We start from the raw sequence: 12,308 nt of genomic DNA on the forward strand, positions 1-12,308 counted from the left end.
CAAGAACCAGATCAACAAGAGGATCATTCATCCACCTAACATAAGATAAGAGGGTTTATTTGTCACATAGTGAAATGCACCTGTCATCATTCTCATTATTCAGTTTGTACATCCGTGATTCCTCCTTCTTAGTCCCTCCCACCAGAGAGGCGAGTGCAGAAGGCGAGGATATACAAACGGGCAAATAAGAAAGGCCTAATGTAATAATGTGACAAGAATGTACGGATGTCAAACATTTTTTCACTTTTTCATGACCGGTAAAGCTGCTGTTTCATGATGAAGTTCAGTTTATTGGACTAGTATATATATAAAATATACATTTTTCATTGTGATGTACTTTCAGGGGAAATATTACTCCAAACTCCCTTTAAAAATATGACACACTAACATTTGCTGACGTGTCTGTAACACAGAACTCTAGAAGCACAAGGTAAAGAGTGTCGTATGTCGACAGTCTACTTGTCAATTCAGCATCAATAAAATCCATAAAGATAAACTTTTCACAGCTTCTGTTGAAAGAGAAGCAGAAAGAGACGGGACGAGGCAAGCTGGTCTGTGTGAGACAATAAAACATCACAATAAGGTGAATAATCAAGCAGAATTAAAAAGGTGAAATAAGAACTAACTTATAGAAATAGAAATATACCTTCTACAGTTAAACTGTAATTCTGTGGAAACACTGTTGAGCTCTAAGCTGCTCCCACTAACCAACAACAGGCTGTTTCCTGCGAATAAATACACACTTGAATTGAATTGTAATACTTTATACACAATGATATTAACAATAGTATATAATATTAAATAAATAAGGCTACACTATAAACATAAGGCCTTAAATAGACCCGGTAAAAACACACATTTAGACATTTAGATAGGCACGTGGATTGTCATCATATCTTAGTCGTTGTTTTGTTGTGTGAGTGATGATTTGTTTTTATCTAAATCCCCTCTTTCCCCTCCTCTCCCCTCCCCTTTCATAGTAGCTTTACGGTAATAGCGTCTCAGAACTGGTTTCAAAATGAAAGCCCGCCAAAGTGTCAAATATGAGACTAATTACATATGATTTGGGATTCAATTTAAAAGGAAACGCCCTCTTATCACAGACTAATTCCACTTCAGGGTTATAGTGCAGGACCCCATGGTGTGACCCAATAAGTATCAAGACATTCTGATGTATAGTTTAAAAATAAAACCCTGTGAAAGTGTCAAATATGAGACATATTACATATGATTTTGTATTCAATGTAAAAGGAAACGCCCTGTTATCAAAGAATAATTCCACTTCAGGTGTAAAGCCTCGATTACATCACTGCTGGAAGTTGTGTTGATGAATCAGATTTAATTTATCTTTAATCAATAAATGTAACAGGTGAGTTTCTAGTGTTGTCTGCGTTGTGTTATGATGAAGAGGCCCAGACCAGGATATCTTTGGAGGCGATCTCCGTTTATTCTGACAAAAGGGAATTTAAAGACAAACTAGCGTATTTGCATTTCCTGAAGAAAATGCTTGTGATTGCTGCTTCTGAAAGAATCTAAGCACAAAGTGTTTCACATCTGAAGATACCCCAAAATCTGTCAAAATAGTGTTTAAAAGAAAAAAGGGAGGGGAATAAAAAAAAAAAATTTAAAAAAAAAAAAAAAAAAAAAAAAAAAAATAAAAAAAAAAAAAAAAAAAAAAAAAAAAAAAAAAAAACCCCAACCCAAAAAAAAAAAACAACCCTCCCCCCCTTTTTTTCTTCCCCCCCCCAAAAAAAAAAAAAAAAAAAAAAAAAAAAAAAAAAAAAAAAAAAAAAAAAAAAAAAAAAAAAAAAAAAAAAAAAAAAAAAAAAAAAAAAAAAAAAAAAAAAAAAAAAAAAAAAAAAAAAAAAAAAAAAAAAAAAAAAAAAAAAAAAAAAAAAAAAAAAAAAAAAAAAAAAAAAAAAAAAAAAAAAAAAAAAAAAAAAAAAAAAAAAAAAAAAAAAAAAAAAAAAAAAAAAAAAAAAAAAAAAAAAAAAAAAAAAAAAAAAAAAAAAAAAAAAAAAAAAAAAAAAAAAAAAAAAAAAAAAAAAAAATAAAAAATTAAAAATAAAAAAAAAAAAAAAATTTTTGCCCCAAAAACCTTAGAGACTCACTGTCTAAAGATATAGTTACTCTAGATGGCATTAACTTGGCCTCTAGCACCACTGTCAGGAATCTTGGAGTTATCTTTGATCAGGATTTGTCTTTTAACTCCCACATAAAGCAGACCTCTCGGACTGCCTTCTTTCATTTACGTAATATTAGAAAAATTAGACACATACTATCACAGACAGATGCAGAAAAACTAATCCATGCATTTGTTACTTCAAGGCTGGATTACTGCAACTCTTTATTATCACGTTGCCCCAATAAGTCCATTAAAACGCTCCAATTAATTCAGAACGCTGCAGCACGAGTACTGACAGGAACTAGAAAAAGAGATCACATCTCTCCTGTACTAGCTTCTCTGCATTGGCTCCCTGTAAAATGTAGAATAGAATTTAAAATCCTCCTCCTCACGTATAAAGCTCTTCATGGTCAGGCCCCTTCATATCTTAAAGAGCTCATAGTACCCTATTACCCCTCTAGAACACTACGTTCTCTGAATGCTGGGCTACTTGTGGTTCCTATAGTCTCTAAAAGTAGAACAGGAGCCAGAGTCTTCAGTTACCAAGCTCCTCTCCTGTGGAACCAGCTTCCAGTTGTGGTTCGGGAGGCAGACACCCTCACCACATTCAAGAGTAGGCTTAAGACATTCCTCTTTGATAAAGCTTATAGTTAGGGCTGGATCAGGTGAGTCCTGAACCATCCCTTAGTTATGCTGCTATAGGCCTAGACTATCGGGGGGATTTCCCATGGTGCACTGAGCTCCTCCCTTCCTCTCTCTTTCTGCACTCATTCATGTTCCATTAATGCATGTTACTAACTCCACTTCTTCCCCGGAGTTCTTGTGCTTTCTCGTCTCGCAGGTTCTTATCGATCCTGGTGGAGCCTCCTGCCGTGGTCCTGCTAGATTGCCATTGCCAATACTGTTGTTGCTGTGCACCTGTCTGTCTGTCTGTCTCTCTCTCTCTCTCTCTCTCTCTCTCTCTCTCTCTCTCTCTCTCTCTCACCCCAACTGGTCGAGACAGACGACCACCCACCTAGAGCCGGAGGATCTGTCCTAGGTTTCTGCCTTTTAACAGGCAGTTTTTCCTTGCCCTTGTCGCCAAGTGCTTGCTCATGGTGGTACTGTTGGGTCTCTGTAAATAATGTTATAAAGAGTTCGGTCTAGACCATTTGAAAAGTGTCCTGAGATAACTTCTGTTACTTACTTACTTATTACTTAACATTTATTTTCTTATTCTTCTACAGCTTTATTCTTTTTTTATAGCACTCCTATGACTATTGAGCTTAGGTATGTAATGGTTATATAAACAAGTGAGACGGATTGCCGAGCAGGATATATGTGTTTATTGATTAAAGGTAAATTAAATCAGATTTGTCAATATAACTTCCAGCAGTGATGTAATCGAGGCTTTACACCCTGGTGGAAGTGACATCATCAGTGGGGGTGTGACATCCTTCATGGCAGATGTGTGTGATTGTTACAGGTCCTTGGCACAGACGAAGGAGTTCTTCCGGGTACACTTTCCATCATTGACAAAATCTTTTCCTGTAGAAAGAGGTTAGAAATAAACAAACATTAGAAGCACAAGTGTTTACTGTTTATTAATTAATCTAATGTAAAAAAAATAAGTAAATTAGAAGCAAAACAGAATATTAATAAAAATGTAAGGTTACGTCTGTCGGTCAGTCACTGTCAGAGATACTATATTATCTATATCAATAGAATATTGTCTTTACTGTGACACCTGCTTGCCTTTGTACATTTCAAAAAATAACAATCAAGAGGACAACAGATAATTAATTTACCTCCAAGGTTTATCTCCATACAACCTTCTCCTCCATTGTAGTTGTTAGGCTCTCCATTAGCCCAGCCATTAAAGACAAAGTTTGAACCGTCACTCCACAGCCACACACCCTCCTGAAAGAAAAAGTTTTAAAGGTCAATTTACTAATATAAATAAATATCTTTTTAGTGTAGCCACCTAACAGAAGAATATATTCAATGGCACGCAACAAACATTTGTAACAGATCCTGTTAATTGATCAAAACACTCACCTTCACTTTATCAGAGGCTCCAACCCAAGTGGTTTTATGTGAGTTAGTCACTTTGTAAATCAGGTCTCGGATGAAGGTGTACTCGCTTTGGGTACGCAGAGAAGCCAGATTCCCATCAAAAGAATTGCATAAACGCTGATGAGGAAGACAATGTGCAAACCAAAAAGACAAAGACTGTTTGAATTCTTAACATCACTACATGAACATCACTGTACCCTCCACTGTTTGTACCGACATTATAACCAGTAGCTCAGGGTTTCTACTCAGTAATTATCTTCTCTTAGTAATTAACACTAAATAATATTAATAATAGTAATATTTAATGTTTTAACAATAGAAACCCACAATGAAGGAATTCTGTGTATTTGTATAAAATGTTTACATTATCAGTGTCTAAGACAGCCAATTGTAAAGCAGTTGCCCTACAAATTACAAATAAGGATTTCTTTGACTGCATGATTCTTACAATAGAAAGTGGTTTTAGAGCATATGTTATAAATACAGGGTGACAGTTGTTGGGGTCTAGTGATAAAGTACCTCTGCATCAGCCCAGTCCTTTTCATCCTTATTGAACAGGTAACAGCGGAGATTAAACTGAGTCCAACCAGGAGGGCAGGTGGCAGTCTCACAGCACTCAGCTACAAAATAATCATCAGCTTAGAAGGACAATAATGCAGTAGGGCACCAAATAATGACTATTTTCAATATTCATCCATCTGCCGACTAATCAGATAGATTAATGTTGTCCACCCAACAGTCCAAAACAAAAACATACAGAATTTTCTATCATACTGTAAAAAAAAAAAACTGTTGCATTTATTATTTGTTATTTCCTTCTGCTATTAAGATGTGGTATGCAGTATGAAGATATGTGAATGACACTAGGTGAGGAATAATCAAGGTTCAGACACAAGAGCTTTCGTACAACTGTTTCAGGGGTTTTTCTTATTTCTGTTTTCAAGTCTAATACACAAGAGGCAATCTTAAAAAGTACATTTTTTTTAAAGTGCCAGCTACTGTATTTTGAGCATTGAACTCTTACATAAATGTAAGAAGCACCAACCTGTTTGTTTCTTACACTTTGCCTGTGGATGTAAAACACAATATTAGAAATTATTCCTGTACAACTCAGAGTAGTTCTTTTTGAAGCTTTAGATGTGTGTAGAGATTAGATTTGTGAGATTACAATATGAGATGTACATTGTACGACATTGTACTTCATGATCACTTGAAACAACTTAAAAAAACAAAATACAAATCTGAATGTTCACTACCTCTTGTTGCACTGATAACTATTGTGAAAAAAAAGGGACAGTGAAAATGTCATACTGCTGAGACTGAAATAGTAATCTTAGTAAACTTAAAGTGTTAAATAATAGTTTTTAAAAGTTTATTCACTAGTTAAGTTTAGAAAATAAATTAAAAACAAAAACTGACTAACATTACTTAATTCAATTAAATTTTTTTGTACAGGGTCAAATCTCAGGACACTTTTCAAACCGAACAGGTTATTAATTTGATTATTTCCAGAGACCCAATAATTGCCAGCTTGAGCCTGCCATCGCGAAATGGCATCTGTTTATTTGACGAGGCAGAAACCTCGAGCAGACCGTGGTACCTGCCTCGACTGGTTGCAGTACATCTGCTCCGATCCACAGTCCACAGAGGAGCACAATGAAATGAAGAGCTGAAGCCATCTCTGTAAAAATATATTAGAGAAATTAAACTTTTCTAATCTACGACGGAGTATTAGGGGCAGTCTAAGAAAAAAAAAAAAAATTTTTATTTATTGGGAAATTATGAGAATAAAGTCGTAATGTTACCAGAATAAAGTCGTAATGTTACGAGAATAAAGTCGTAATAATACGAGAATAATGTAATCGTTTTAATGAGAAAAAAGCTTTGATAGAATTATAAAAATCTGACGTGACCAGCTCAACCAATCAGCATCCTCAGCCTGAGCCCAGCAGCCGCTGTGTCAGTCTCAGTCATACTGTACAGTCAACAGGTAAACTAATGTATTGATTATTTCATCGTTAAACAGTTTTACTGGCTGAGCCAACAGGCTGACAGTTCTTATAAAATGACTACTTTATTCTCGTAATATTATGACTTTATTCTCGTAATCATACGACTTTATTCTCGTAATTTCCCCCCCCCCAAAATTTTTTTTCTCTTAGTATGGCCCTAATACTCTGTCGTACTTATCTGCACAAAGAGTTGAGAATTTAAATTAAACAACTTTAATATGCAAATATGTGAGACAACTTTTACAGAAATGCAGCAATGTAAAGAAACTACCCTAAAACAGATCTCCCCATTAGTTAGACACAATGGAAATAAACTGGAATAATTATATTATAAGCTATTAACTATGAGTTGGGACTGGGTAGTCGCAGTCTTGTTTCTACATTGATCACTGTCAAATAAATCTAAAACTAAATATAATAAAGAGTAGAAGAAGAATCCTTTCTGCAAAGCTGGTGCCATGATAAAAGGTAAGAATTTAAACCTTACCTTGTTGTGATGATCAGATGAGGTTGCACTTGCAGTAGCAGGTAGCAGGATGTCTTGGAAAAGGGGAACACAGTCTTTATATACCTATTCTGGGTGCTTTGATTACTTTACTTACGTGTCATCCACTGACTACGGAATACAGTCTTGTTATTATAATAAATATTATTTTACATGTTGCCACAGCCTTGAGTAAATACAAAAACTGTTCTTTAAACAATGTTCAGGATACTTTATGTATCACTTTCAGGACATGATACACAACAAAAACAAGGAGAGTTAGAGTTACTGAATACATAGGGGTGTTACAAGAAATTGTCTTCATGAGAAAGACACGCAGCCTGTTCCGGTTTAATAAGTGACTCTGTTAACTGGGGGCTTTCAGCCAAATATGTAAACTATTTCAGCTGAAAGTTGCCAGTTAACAGCAGTGCCGGCCCGTGGCATAGGCAGTATAGGTAAATGCTAAGGGCGCCATCCATCTAGGGGGCGCCACAATGGGGGAAGAAGAAAGAACAAAAGGTGCAACTTTCAATATTTTTATACTAAAACAAGTTGGTGCTATTAAATGTCAAAAATATGTCGACGCTTCGCCACAGCTCTACACACACACACACACACACACACACACACGTGGAAGACCAAAACATTGCAGAATGGAGGACGAAACAGCAACCTCCTCACAGAATTCCCAATAAAGGCCCCCAAAAAAGAAAAAGTCCTAAAAAACAGCTCGCTCTAAATCATCAAAAGTTTAAAATACTTCACATTCAGTCCCAAACGTATGTACGTATGACGTAACGTCATTAGTTGCGCTCTTTGCTGTGGTGCTGGTGTGGTATGCCAACTCCATTTGGCAATGTGGGAGCATCTGGGGCGGAGGCGCCCCGTTGTCGCTCGTGGAGGAGACGGTGGCAGGTGGGTGCTGGCGTTGGCTGGGTTGGTTTCATGTTTGTGTGGTGTGTTGTGTGGCTCGGGCTCTGCGCACTTCGGTGGAGCTAAGATGCTAACGGTAGCAAGCAGATTGCAGTAGCTTTTAACGTTATCTGTCTAACGTTAGCTAACTCACGTTAATCGAGTGTTTGTATTTCTTAGTATTGCCTGGCTGTTATCTGAGTGGATTCAGCCAGTGCCTTTGTAATCTTTGTGACTTGTTTAGTTTGTATAGTGTACCAAGAGTTGGACACTCTTTTGTTTGAGACCTTTTAAGTTGCAGATTAACTGCTAGTTTGTTTTTTGTTCACTAGTTTGTAAGCTTATGGGTGCTGATCTCCTTTTGTTCTTTAGTGTCATTCAGTCATCTTCTTTTTGTGTACTAGTTATTTGTCAGCACCTGTATAGCCTCTCTTTTGTTATATTTCATTGTGCAAGCCCACTCTCCTTAGTTAATTAAACACCTGATTTAAACCTGAACCTGTCAATTGTCGCATTCCATCTCTTTTCCAGTTCCAATTGTATGTTACTGCTCTCCAAATCGAGCCGGGTCGTAACATAAATGGGGGCTCGTCCGGGATCAGTTCATGTTATGAAGGGGTCTATAATATATATAATACTCCCACCTTATATTTCTCAGGGACATTTGTAAAGGTTAGATCTATTCAGCAGCTGTTTACATTATTTGTATTTATTATTGGTTAGTTAACATTTGCTCAGTCAGATGCTTTTCCTTTCACACACCTTTATATATTAGAGTTGGAAGCCTTGTTGTTTGTTGTGTTACAGTTCAGCATTGTCTAAAGTGTGTTTATAGTGTTAAACTTTACATCCATGTTAAAGTGCACATCATTAATGTTAATACATTCCCATATGTTATATTATACTGCAGTTTACTGCTTCTTTACATTCTGTTAATCAGCATTTCACTGTAATGACAATAAGATTAAATCTAATCTAATTTACATATCAGAAGAAATTGCACTGTGTATCATTCATGTACAGTACAGGGAAAGTAATGCATCTCTTAGGTTTTTCTTTTTTATTATTTCATTTTGTTCTTGGAATCATTTCTGTTATTATTAGACTGTAACACCCAACTCTTCCTGTTACAGTGGCTGCTGCTGAAAGAAGATTCTCCAAGCTCAAACTCATTCAACCTTACCTGAGATCTGCTATGATGCAAGAACACAGTGGACTTTCCATCATAAGCATCAATCATGTGATCTCAAATCAGTTGTCATTATGATTTTGTAGATGACTTTGCTGCAAGAAAGACTAGGAGAGTACAACTGTAGCAGGTGATGTGAGGAGGACTAGGTGGTGGTGTAGTTTAATTTATTTTATCACTTGTTTACAGTTTTTATTTTGTTTATACTTTGTGTGGGCTATTTATATTTTTTGTATTATTTATTTCTAATGCATTATTTTCTTGTCAACTGTTTTGATTGAGCAACTTGTTTCTCTAAAAATAAAATAAAATGTCAAAGACAAAGCTATTCAGTTTCTTGCGTGAGTATGTATATATGTATAACTGGCAGTGGAATTTATTGCGATGTAAGGGTGGCGTCACCTAAAATCTTGCCTAGGGCACCAAATTGGTTAGGGCCGGGCCTGGTTAACAGGGTTGTTGTTCTTCTGATACCGATACCAGTATTAGAAATTACTCTGATACTGCCTAAAATCTGGTGTGTGTGTGTGTGTGTGTGTGTGTGTGTGTACATATACATCCAATATATGTGCGCTGAGTGTGTTCACACAGACTTCTTTTAACCCACTTATATCGGATCGGTACTCTGTATCAGCCGATACACAAAGGTATCGAACCGGGAGGGAAAAATGGCATCAGAACATCTCAGTATTACAGTATACAGTATTGGTATTCTCTTATATGTGAAACAGAAAAAAAGGTCATATCATGATATGAACAATATTTTGATGTATTTAGCCAAACACATTTTATCCAGCATGGTCTGCACTGAGTTGAAGTCAGTTAAGGTTACGATTGATCAGCTGCACACAGCCACAGAGCTGCTTCTCTCCCTGCTCCTCTAAAACAGGTCCGTGTGGCTGAATCCACCATGTGTCACACAGACAGAGTACAGGGCTGAACTCAGACGGTGTGCAAAATAAATATTTACAGGTGTGTCCTGATCCGATATCAACGACCAGTATTGGCGCTGATCAAGGCTAGATATGTTGAGCTTTATTGATCCCATACAATTTTTTTTTTTTTTTACATCAGGTGTCATATAGCCGTATTTATCCATTAAGTGTACATACAAGGTGTACATCGCTGTTTCTTTCCTCCACACTGCTCTGTGCATGTTAGAGAGCAGCCTCACCAGCTGCAGCGTTTCATCACAGGCGTGGCTGCTTGTGCTCAGAGGAGAGAGATCATACACAACCATACTTAACACAACACTGGAAGCGCAACAAAAGTCCTGCAAACAAAAAGCCAATAAGAGTAATTAATTAATGTAATCTGCGCAAAAGATGTTGATGACAATGGATTGCTTAATCCATAAGCATTGTGTGCTGGCATTTGTTCAGCTGGGGCTCACACTATCCTACTACCCAGTGGACCATGAACTCCCACTTTAGTTCTCAATGAGACAGCGTGTGCTTATCGGGACAGGCAGTATCATCACTTGATGTTCAGCCACCTGTTTAATTCTTCCTGTTCAGCTGCTTATGTTTGGACAAGTCATCATTAATATTTGAGAAGTTTGGCCTCTGACAAACTTGTTGCACAAAAGTATAAAGACTACAGTTATTATTTTCAATGTGTCAGACACATGTTTAATCATCATTTTATATCTCATTGTAATCACTGTATTTACAGGTTGTGAGCATTAATTAGGAAACCACTCAAAACTTAGTGTGTCTGTATTCTTGGCCCCCAAAAGGCGATGACAGATTTTAAATGACTGTGAGGTTTAGTGAAGTTATCCACAACTTTAATGTTGAAAGCTAAAGCTTAAAGGGAAGGAATTATTAAGAGATTTCAAAGGACTGCATAAAATAGCAGGACTGATATTGGATTTGGGTTTGAGAAAATTCTATTTCCCTGCACAGCTGTGCAAGTATTCCTCCAAGACAAATACTACTGAATGTTTGAATGTTGTTAGAAACAGAAAATGTATAAAACACTCAATCATAACCTTAACTGACTTTAACTCAGTGCAGACCATGCTGGATAAAATGTGTCTGGCTAAATACATAAAAATATTGTTTATATAGTACACCAAGCTAAAACTAAAGCAGTCTAGTAAAACAATAACACAATAAATTCTACTTTCATGATGAAGGTTAAATTTGTTTTTGTTTAAACTGTTTAAAGGTCCAGTGTTTGATATTGAAGAGGATCTATTGGCAGAAACTGAATATAATATTCATACTTATGTTAGGATAGGAACAAGGATACAAAAGTTATGTTAGGGAAATACTTCAGGGTAACAGTCTGTTTGTGCCTGGAGCTTAATCATACCTCATTCAGTTTTATTCACTCATCTGTAGCAGTCATTAATTTCAATCAGCAGGTGGCACCATCTCCTCTTTGTTCACTTCTGTCCTTTGTATGGTATCTTATTGCTGCTGTAGTACATGTACTGACAGAAACTAGAAAAAGAGATCACAATTCTACTGTTTTAGCTTCTCTGCATTGGCGCCTTTTAAAATTCAGAATAGAATTCAAAATCCTCCTCCTCACCTAGAAACCTCTTCATGGTCAGGCCCCTTCATATCTTAAAGAGCTCATAGTACCCTATTACCCCTCTAGATTACTGCACTTTGAGAATGCAGCGCTACTTGTGGTTCCTATAGTCTGAAAAAGTAGAACTTCTATATTAGAGACATAACATTTATATAATCGGAGTTGCTAATGTGTACATGACCAGAATGTTGTGTAATACAATACTATATATTCTAGGGCTGTGTCATTTCATATCCAGATAACGATAATAAAATATAGCACATTTTATGTAAATGTTGCAACAGAAAATAAATAAAAAGTTGCTGCTTATTTATGGTTACTTCTTGTACTCTTCACAGAGCCATTGAGTTAGAATCAAGACAATCAAAATAGTCTAAACCCGGACATCTCTCAAATATGTTTTGGAGCTGGAAGCTGCCAGTCAAACGGGTTCAATCTGACCGTATTTTCTCTTGAGTCAGTGAAAAAAAATCACAAGACAAAGAGGTAACACACAGGTGCAGTTAGGCTGTGGGTGTGCTAACCAGAGGAGGAGGATGTATTCAGGTCTATTAAGTAAAAGTACAATACCAAACCCACTGTGAAAATGCTGCACTACAAATACTGCATTCAAAACCATACTAAGGTAAAAGCAAGTAAGTAAGCAAGTAAAGCTTTATTTAAATAGCATTTTTTTTAACACAGAGTTAAAAAGTGCTTTACAAACAACAAAAATAAAAAAACACATATGGGTCTATATATGTGCATATATACATATAAATATGTACGCATGTATGCATAACCATACCCAATCAAACAAGCATAGGGAGCATGCAAATACAAACATAAGGAAGATAAAACAAGAGGGAAGTATAAATTAAAAGAGTCAACAGATGAAAAAACAAAGACGGAGATCTATAAAAAGGCTTGCCTGTAGAGGTTGGTTTTGAGGAGCCACTTAAAACAGTCCACAGATTCAGCAAATCTGAGCGATTGGGGAAGACT

General features: G+C 36.2%; 1 protein-coding gene across 1 annotated transcript; it reads right to left on the bottom strand.

Moving 5' to 3' along the window:
- Positions 1–3,427: 3,427 nt before the first annotated feature.
- Positions 3,428–6,929, bottom strand: LOC127377687 (galactose-specific lectin nattectin-like). The gene is made up of 7 exons (XM_051425795.1): positions 6,680–6,929; positions 5,785–5,861; positions 5,226–5,247; positions 4,700–4,800; positions 4,163–4,297; positions 3,913–4,024; positions 3,428–3,652 (listed from the first exon to the last, which is right to left on the bottom strand). Exons 2-7 carry the CDS (start codon positions 5,857–5,859, stop codon positions 3,585–3,587), a joined length of 513 nt encoding a protein of 170 aa, XP_051281755.1. The 5' UTR covers positions 5,860–5,861; positions 6,680–6,929; the 3' UTR covers positions 3,428–3,584.
- Between the last annotated feature and the right edge of the window lie 5,379 nt (positions 6,930–12,308).

The sequence above is a fragment of the Dicentrarchus labrax genome, unplaced genomic scaffold, assembly GCF_905237075.1.
Source record: "Dicentrarchus labrax unplaced genomic scaffold, dlabrax2021, whole genome shotgun sequence".
Classification (NCBI taxonomy): Eukaryota; Metazoa; Chordata; class Actinopteri; family Moronidae; genus Dicentrarchus; species Dicentrarchus labrax.

What these genes read in the sequence shown, in the direction of transcription:
- LOC127377687 (XM_051425795.1), bottom strand. Translation starts at nt 5,859, where the DNA reads ATGGCTTCAGCTCTTCATTTCATTGTGCTCCTCTGTGGACTGTGGATC. An exon ending in AGGACTGGGCTGATGCAGAG is followed by an intron (nt 4,298 to 4,699) that starts GTACTTTATCAC and finishes CTTCCTCATCAG; the next exon opens with CGTTTATGCAATTCTTTTGA. An exon ending in GAGCCTCTGATAAAGTGAAG is followed by an intron (nt 4,025 to 4,162) that starts GTGAGTGTTTTG and finishes TTTTTCTTTCAG; the next exon opens with GAGGGTGTGTGGCTGTGGAG.